General features: G+C 42.5%; 1 protein-coding gene across 2 annotated transcripts in view; it reads left to right on the top strand.

Annotated features, from left to right (window-relative positions):
- sema3e (sema domain, immunoglobulin domain (Ig), short basic domain, secreted, (semaphorin) 3E) overlaps positions 1-10,000 on the top strand; it is a 79,387-nt gene that overhangs the window by 53,066 nt on the left and 16,321 nt on the right. For both annotated transcript variants that reach the window (XM_063197291.1, XM_063197290.1), the window contains exons 8-12: positions 3,561-3,675; positions 5,392-5,461; positions 5,791-5,935; positions 7,825-8,047; positions 9,489-9,580. In XM_063197291.1, the coding sequence (XP_063053361.1) occupies positions 3,561-3,675; positions 5,392-5,461; positions 5,791-5,935; positions 7,825-8,047; positions 9,489-9,580 (645 nt within the window). The remainder of the gene's footprint in view (positions 1-3,560; positions 3,676-5,391; positions 5,462-5,790; positions 5,936-7,824; positions 8,048-9,488; positions 9,581-10,000) is intronic.

A 10,000-nucleotide genomic window follows, 5' to 3' on the forward strand; every position in this document is an offset into this window, starting at 1 on the left:
TAACAACAGGGGTGCTAATAATTGTGACACACATTATTTGATGTCAAATAATTATTTCTTTATGTGTGATTTTTTCCCCACTGAATAAATGCACTTGTATTGAAGGTTGGATTTTTCCATTAAGGTCCCATATTATTTAGAGAAAAATAATAATAATTGGAAGCTAAAAAACACATCTCAACCAGGGGTGCCAATAATAATGGAGGGCACTGTATGTATGTGAGTGATTCTACGATTCCCCTACGCTTTTGGCAAAAGCAAAATGTCAATTATCAGTATTTTTTTTCAACTAAATGACCTAGATGTTTACATAGTGTATATATTTAAGTTTCCAAACAAACAAATTGCCAAGCTTAATCTTAAATCATTTGATAAATACTCTAATGAAAGCGAACATTTGCTTAATTATTTTGTCAACAGTGTTATGGACAAATACTATGTCATTTCAAACATATATAAAAATACTACAGAGTTGAAACAATATATGTTTGAAAGTGCTTATGTCCCTTAGCAGTAATGTTGTCATTAATCTGTGCAACTGATATAGAAAATGTGATTGTTGAGCTTCATAAGTAGGATTTTATGAGTCACTGTGATACAGACTGACACATTTTTCATCATAAATCCCTGTAACGTCTGATTTGAATATAGTCACCCTCCTTACACAAGACTTCCTTCTCCAGAGATAATCCCTAGTGTATGTTCATAGGATTTTTCCAACACATAAGGGATCAATAGCGCAAAAACACTTTCAAAACAGTCAACGGTGTTACTCAACGGTGTTACGGTCAACAGTGCAGGGGAACAAGTCGGCACTTTTTTAGCAGAAAAAACAGAGCAGACAAACCCATCTCCCTAGAACACAAATTATTTTGTTTGTTTGTCTGTCAATATGGATATAAATTGGCAAAAACATACTCCTCCTCAACTGTCATCAGTGTTGCCAGATTGGGCTGGTTCCCGCCCAATTGGGCTGCTTAGGATGGCCGGGTGCGGGTAAAAATGGCATTCATCAGAAAAACCTTCCCACTGCCATATAAATCAATAGAATTGGGCAGGTTTTTAGGGCGGATTTTGATCACTTTTTGGGCTGGAAATCATCAGCCTCATCTGGCAACCCTGACTGTCATACTTAATTGTAACACCATTGACGGTAACACCGTTGACATTTCAGCCATTTTTATGGTGCTGTGCTAACTGAGGACCTCAGAAGTTCCACCACAACACCTTAATCAATTCATGTATCTGTTTGCTTTATCTGTGTTTTTCTACATGTGATTTCTAATTCAGATTCTTATGAATATGTTGATAACACCGTTGACAGGCAATTTTCCCGCTATGAGAACATGAAAAAGAATGGATTAAATTATGGAAGGATGGAGCTCAAAATTTACCAAAAAGTCTTCCCGTATCCTGCCAAAGAGGTTATGACATCACGTGATGTTATTCGTATGGCCTAAGACCAAACCATTACTGATTTATGGAGGAGGTTTCAGACCGTGACACGGTTAACACAGTTTTCGTGGACAAACACAAAATGGCAAATTTCATGTATAATGGAAAGGACAGTGGTCTTTCTGACAGTTTTGTCATATTGTGATGATTACTGTGAATCAACATTTGCAATTGTCTTGGGCAAAACAAGTTTCTTTACATGCTAATATGAAGACTGAATCTGACATTTGGAAAACAGGACGGCATGAAAATGCCCAAAACCAGTATTAAATATTCATTCTTGCTGAGGGAAATAATGCTATGTCTACACTTTCTGTATTATATGAAAGATAAATGTTTTCTAATGTCCAAAACATCATTAGATGCAGTTAATAGTTAGTGGAATTGCCAAATAAAATCCACGGACTTAAAAGTGTAGGCGAATTAGAGAATCACTCATGTATGTATGTATGTATGTATGTATGTATGTATGTATGTATGTATGTATATGTGTGTGAGAAAGGGGCTTCTCTACCCCCAACTCATGTCAGGACTGGCCCTTACAACTAGCGGTTAAAAGAAGACGGAAACTTGGCAACTGAAAATATCGTGGATACGGGTGCAGATTTATTTACAGTGCGGAAGTGATACAAAAATATGATAAACAAAAAAACTGAATAAACGCAAAAGAAAACCGGCCTCAGTCAGGCAACTTAAATCTCAATTAACAGAAATACTTTCTAAATGCATAAACTTCCTTGCACTTACTTTTGCTAACACAGCCTCGCAGCAAGCGTGTGTTCACCTCACCCTCTCTTCCTAGAATGAGAAAGGCCTGCCCTTTTAAAGAGCTTACAATCTTGCACTTACTGCTGATTGGTTCACTATTCAACCAATAGGAAAATAAAGTTACAAAAAGTATTAAAAACACACTTTCAAATCCCCATACAAAATATCACAATATTCCCAATCCAACAATAAAAATATTACAAAAGACACAAACAATAATGACATTCCTACATGTTTTCAATAACGAGATATAATAATATTTACTCAAAACATTCTGCTTCCGGGTGCCGAACGTTCTCAACACTGCCAGATCAGTGTTTAAAAACTTTGGTTCCGAGAGGCTCTGGTTTCCCCCCGGACCCAATTGCTGACGCACCAGAATGTGAGTAGAGCGGAATGTTTGAATGTAGCGTGATGTTGTTGAAATGCGTGTGGATTTATGGAGCTAAGACAACGGGTACCGCGTTGCTTGCTAAGATGGTGAGTAAATGAATGTTTAGACAATGTTTACATGTTACTGTGCGTGTGTGTCATCTCGCGCTAGCCGCGGTAAAAAGAAACTTCTAATGAATGACTGTTTGGAAGGCTACAGGTGCGGCGTGCGCATGCGCATGTGTGTCAGTGTCTGAATGAAAGTGTCTGTGCGTGTAGGCGAGTGTAGGTGAGTGTAGGTAGGGTATGTAGTGGCGTTTCTGTGAAAAATGTCATTACCATGTAACTACTATCCCTCATTTTTCACAGTATGTATGTATGTATGTATGTATGTATGTATGTATGTATGTATGTATGTATGTTTATATGTATGTATGTATGTATGTATGTATGTATGTATGTATGTATGTATGTATGTATGTATGTATGTATGTATGTATGTATGTAGACTATGTATGTATGTATGTATGTATGTATGTATGTATGTATGTATGTATGTATGTATGTATGTATGTATGTATGTATGTATGTATGTATGTATGTATGTATGTATGTAGGCTATGTATGTAGGCTATGTAGGCCTATGTATGTATGCAGGCCTATGTATGTATGTATGAGCTGTATGTACTATATGTGTCCAGCTATATGCTTGTGTCTGTCTATGCATAGACTGTATATATTTGTATGTCTAAGAATCTTTCTTCACCCATTTGTACCTACGGTATTTTTTTTCCAAAATTTCATATCTAAAGGTCTACGTACCGCGTATCTGTCTGGCTCCCAAATTACAGTCCTTATCTGTCAACCTACTTACCTCTCTATACTGTACTGCACACCAGTCTGTTTACCCATGTACTTTTCTGTCTGTTTTTGACCTCTGAATGACCTTTAACCTTTGACCTCAGAACGACGAGGGAGGTCAGCGGATGCAGGTGAAGAGGTGGAGCTCCTTCCTGAAGACTCGTCTCATCTGCTCGGTCTCAGGGCCCAATGGCATCGACACCCACTTTGATGAGCTCGGTGAGAAAAACAACAGCACGTGACAATGTTTACCTAGCACACATGTATTGTACAGTCCACCTCAACTGAGACTACCGAAATGAAACCTTAGCACATCTCTTCTGAATGCAAACAACAGATGCAATTTGTCACTGTGAATTAAGTCGCTTTTCATATTTGCAAAAACATCTGCCAGGGACCTGGGTTTAAATGCAGATGAACACTATGTAATCTAGCAGAAAACTAAAAGCAGACCTTCTGTTGCGCAGGAAGAATTTGTGCTTGATCCAGGCTGCAGTAAATTTTACCTTGTGTTTCCCTCAGCATCTGAGTAACATAGCCAAGCGCACTGCCGATCCAAGAATCTTATATTTACTGTTTCGTCTGAATATTTATTATTTATATCTTGGCAAGGGTTTTTGATTTGCACCCGTGACTGTTAGCCGCATGAGCAAAGAAAAAAACATGTAGCACTCAAATACGAAAAATCGATCAGGTAAGAAAGTTAGAGTGAGCAGAGAAAAAGAAAACAAGACTCAGGAATGAAATCCTCCATTCCAGCGTGCTGTTGCATGACCCTGAAATGGAGTCACGAATCCCCAGGCGCTCGTTGAAGTTTTTCTAAAGATGACCCGCCGCGTCCCACCTTCGTGCAGAAAGCATTGCTTTACATCATGCAGGAGAAGCAGCAGGCAAGAGCCAACAGTTGCAGTTGCAGCAGAAGGCTTTGTGGCAAAGGAGAAAGCCAGAGAGAGAGGAGAGATGGTGGGTGGTGGGTGGGAAGAGTGTCTGTGTTGTGTCGTGAAATATTGAAGAGCGCAGGGGATCACGAGCACCACCTGTGGAGTTGTCATAACCTGCTCCGTCCTGCAGAGCAAGAATGGAAATGCAGATGCCTCTTCTCCTGCCCATGAAGAGTGGGCTGCAGCGACTCCTACACGCCGTCGATCACAGTCACGAATCACACAAGCACGTTCACTGCCCACCATTTTAACACTCTGTATGAAACGTGTGTTCATTAGACTCAATTAAGACAGCCACAAGCTACGAAGTTGGCAGCTGAAAAGCCATAACCAAGTATGCATTTTGTCAATTTGGATTACTCGCATATATTTATAATGACTTGAGTAGTAACAACGTGGACAGTTTTATGTAGGCCTACAAATAATCAATGCTTTGTAATACTTTTTGATTGAAAGTATCATGCAAACCTTTACATTTCATTCTGGATTCTTTAGCCTTATAGCAGGCTAACAAGTTTAGAGAAAAAAACACAGCTGCAATATATATGAAACATTTTTAGACATAGACTAGACAATATCAAAAACTAGATAACCAAACCCAGATGGCCATGCAGTCCTGTGAAGGGCTCACATGGAGAGAAAAGTCTCTGCTTTCCCCTCTTCAAACCTTAGCCTTGTCATCCTCTTCTTTCTTGTTTTACTGTTTCATAAGTGTGCCGCTGAGGGTGCTTCATGTAGACGGGCAAGGGCCACTTCAGTTCACACAAGGACAGTCACTCTGGAATTAAATCTGCTCGAGGCAATTCAAAGACACATCTAAACGAGATATTCAATGAAAAAAAAGATGCACTGAATTAGTTTGCCTTCATGCCGTAGGAAAGCATATTCTGCATATTCTGCAGTCTAGCTCTTCTGTGTCTTTTTTGTAGCGTACTGTGTACCATTTTATGCCTGTGCCAGTCCATTTATATCGCATACATCTGTCCTTTTACAGAGGATGTGTTCGTCCTGACGAAAAAGGATAACAAGAATCCAGAGATCTTTGGGCTTTTCAGCACGACCAGGTCAGCAGATTCGCAATTGACAAACCATATGCATCCACAAGTAACAAGTTAATACTTTCTTACGGTTCCATTTTTTTTACAGTATCATAAAGATGTCATACAAGTTATTTACATGTACCTCTGTTTAACCCCTTACATCTGTCTCTGTCTGTATTTCATCTCATCTCATCTCTCTCTTTCTCTCTTCTCTCTCTCTCTCTCTCTCTCTCTCTCTCCTTTCTTTGCCTCTGCCTCTCCACACCCCTGCTCCCTCCACCCCCTTCCCCCACGTTCTCTCTCTCTCCGATATCCCTCGCTCTCCCTCTCTGCTGTATGTCTTCTGCCCTCAGTAATGTCTTCAAGGGCTACGCGGTGTGTGTGTACAGCATGGAGGATATCCGGGCGGCCTTCAACGGGCCCTTCGCCCACCGCGAGCAGGCCAGCCACCACTGGAGCATGTACGAGGGGAGGGTGCCTTTCCCCAGGCCCGGCTCGGTGAGTCTGCAAGGCCAAGTGACAGGACTGAAATGGGGGAGAAATTTGGCGCGGGCACTTTTGGCTTATAGGGGCCCCTCATAATTAGCGGCACAGAGCTGGCTCACCGGTGAGCCCCGCACCCTCGTGGGCCCCTATTTTCAGAATCCCCTTTTTAAAAAAACATTTCTGAAAAAAGGGTGCAGGGCCCATCAGGAAATGCCCGCTATGCCAGATGGCCAGTCCAGACCTGCCAAGCGAAAAAGAGGAGACAAAGCCATTGATTACACAGAGAGAGACGAGAGTTAGACCTTTTCCACTGATCGATCTATCTTTTGCCGAGGCACCAACTACCTGATCTGATCATGTTCTCTCCATCCTCCTCATTGTATTTTTTCCTCCACATCAGAATATTGGGTGGATTAGTTTGTGTTCAGCCTTGTAGACATGATTTGATTGACTGTGTTTGCTATTTTTGGTGTGTGCCATTCTCACACACCTTCTCTGCTCATCTCCAAAGGCTATGAACGCGGCTAATCAGATTTTACATGAAATTGCTTTCCATTTTGATCAGTTCTGAGAGAACGCTGTGTGTAATTAGAACTGCACTGATAGAGAAATTGTTTTTGGTATTTGCGTGTTGACATTTAGTCAGGTGAGACTGAGATGAACTGAAAAATTGATTCATTTGAAATATCACCAAAGTGCATGCGGATTAGAAGAAGAGATGAATGTCACAAAGTTATTTCCATTCTAACTTTATGAATAAATCTCCTGAATATCAAGAGAAATAGTGCAAACTTTCAGCAGAGGCTCACTTTGCTGTTAACGCGATAGGCTGCACAGATCCTGGATTCGTTTTCAGTCCCCATTGATTGGAGCACAAACTGCTTTTATGTCCACCAGCTTTGAGCCTAGGCCTTACCCATTATATCGACTGACAACTGCACCATGCTCCTGTGGAGCAATCTCCTCTATTCCAAAGACAGAAGACACATCTCTGTTTCTTTTTTACTAGTCTTCTCTTTCTGTAACGACCTCTATGTACCAAGGAAAGAAAGGACGTCCTGTTTTCTTTTTATGTCTTTTCTTTTCATAATGACCCTGTGTACTAAGGACAGATAAGGCATCTCCCCTCATTTTTTGTTTAATCTTTTCTTTTCCCAATAACCTGTGTCCTCAGCCGACTCACCCCTGTCCAAAACAAACCTGATTATCCTCACATCAGCTACCCTCCTTCGCTATCCAAGCTTTCAAAGGCACTCTTGCATCCTCGCTTCTCTCTCTCTCTCTCAGTCTCCACTTGCACAATCAACACGATGATTATCTGTTCTGTTTGTCGAAAGCAGCCCCATGGACATAATTACCTAGGTCTCATTGAGATCCTCTCCATTATCGCTCTCTCGCCGATATTGTTCCTCGCTGCTGAAGCGATGTAATTCGGAATGAAATAAATGCATATCTGTCAAACCTGCGCCGGCTGACCTTTTCCAGAGTCCAACAGCGGGGAAACTCTAATTGCCTTCTCGCAAAATTGGAAGCCAAAACATCGTGTGAGAGAGCAGGGGAATGGCACTGAGATTTAGTTTTGCTTTGAGTAACATCCTTGCCTTGTGCAAATATGCTGGAAACGCTGAAGCAAAAATGTTCATGGTCTCTCCCTTTTTTAACACAGGTACATGTAAAAATGAACTGAAGAACATCGTATGATATTTTCATATTTACAATCATGCTCTCCTTTTCTCTTTCTCTGTCTTTTTCACTCTCTCTCTCTCACTCTGTGTATCCATCCATCCATCCATCCATCCATCCATCCATCCACCCATCCATTCATCCATCCATCCATCCATCCATCCATCCATCCATCCATCCATCCATCCATCCATCCATCCATCCATCCATCCATCCAGTGTGCCAGTAAAATAAACGGGGGCCAGTTCTCCAGTTCCAAGGACTTCCCTGATGAGGTTCTGCGGTTTGTGCGTAACCACCCGGTGATGTTCAATGCTGTGCGTCCCCGGCAGCAGCGGCCCATCCTGCTGGAGACCGGCAACGCTCGCAACTTCACCCAGCTGGCCGTGGACCACGTGGAGGCGGAGGATGGTCACTACAATGTGCTCTACATTGGAACTGGTGAGCTTATAGGACCACTGGAGTATTCCAGGAACATGGTTAAGTGGCAAACCTGGCAAAGGAAGCGGCAAACCCGCTAATAGACAACCCACAGGCCTCATTCAGTTAAGAAAATGAGGACTCCAGGCTCTTCTATTAGCTGATTTACTACTTGCTCAAGGTTAACTTAACCTGGTTTACTATTGGACCAGCGTCTTGGAATACACCCCAGGGGCAGGAACAGTTTGAATCATTATAAGACATCACTCCCAGTATTGACAGTGGGGGCTTTAAAGGCTATTCCTTTTACACTTAACATAATAGGATTTCCTAGCTTGAATCTCTGGTCTTTCATAGGGCCCAAGTGTTCTAGATGTGGCCCCTGGTTTTATACTGTAATATGCAGCATGCACACATTGTCAAGGTCAAGTGGAGGAGGTTACACATGGAGTGACAGACACACACACATACACACATGCTTGTATTGCATGCATGCAGGCACACATGAGCACATGTACGCACGCACACGCACACACACGCACACACACACACACACACAGAGACACAGACTTGCACCCGCACAGACAGGCTCATACACACATGGTCACACACAAACACACACTAGCAATCAAACAAATACACACACAGATTCATAAACATTTCATCACATTGACATAGACACACACAAACAGACTTTCCGAGCATTCTTCACCTTGAAGGGTTTTTGTTTGTCCAGCGAGATCAAAACACAAGATTTTGATTCGCGTCAAATGGGGACACTCTTCTTAAGGTTTTAATTATGGCTGCCGTTGCCTCACATCAGTTGCTTTCTGTTTATCTTTTGGTACACTTTTTTGTTTGGCTCCACGTTTGTTAACAAAACAGTCCAGGGTCTTATCAGTCCCCCACAGGCACACAGACACAGAAATGCATGCACACGCACATACACGCACGCACGCACACACGAATGCACGCACGCACGCACACACGCACACATGCACGTATGCAAACGCACACGGACACGCACACGCACACGCACACGCACACGCACACGCACACGCACACGCACACGCACACTCACACACTCACACACACACACACACACACACACACACACACACACACACACACACACACACACACACACACTCACACACACACACACACACACACACACACTCACACACACACACACACACACACACACACACACACACACACACACACACACACACACACACACACACACACACACACACCATCTTGATTGTGGCACCAATAGAGGTGAAGCGAAAACAGTGGGACTGAAGCCTCTCCACCATCGTGGGTTAATTAACATTACACAACTGGCCTTCATCACCCCTTCTCTCTCTCTCTCTCTCTCTCTCTCTCTCTCTCTCTCTCTCTCTCTCTCTCTCTCTCTCTCTCTCTCTCTCTCTCTCTCTCTCCCTCCTTCTCTCAGATAAGTCTGTCGTGCTGAAATACATCACTATCCACAACAAAGAGTCGGACACTACGGAGGAGGTCCTTTTGGAAGAGCTGCAAGTGTTTAAAGTGAGTGTGTTTCCGAAATACAGTAGTTGGTGGTGGTGGTGTTTTCTCTTGTGTTTAAAGTAAGTGATTGTGAAATGCAGTAATGGTGGTGGTGGTGTTTGCCGTTGTGCGTCTGGCCTGCTGGCCTGCACTAATGATAGGCCCACTCAGCCAGAAAGCCTTGGCACACTGCTGTTGAACACTTACAGGAAGAGACTGGACGCTGGTCAACAGACCTGGGCGTTGTTGGACGCATAACAGCATAGACTAAACAACTGTTTTGTGTTATTGTCTTGTGGAAGAGGTGAGGTGAGTCCCGGGAGAAAGACAGTCAAGAAAGAAAGAAATAGAGGCAACATAAAAAAGAAACCCCAAAAGAAAGAAATATACAGTGGAAACACAGTGAAATAATCAACAAAAGACACAGAAAGAATGAGAGGC

Source organism: Engraulis encrasicolus, chromosome 4 (assembly GCF_034702125.1).
Source record: "Engraulis encrasicolus isolate BLACKSEA-1 chromosome 4, IST_EnEncr_1.0, whole genome shotgun sequence".
Lineage (NCBI taxonomy): Eukaryota > Metazoa > Chordata > Actinopteri > Clupeiformes > Engraulidae > Engraulis > Engraulis encrasicolus.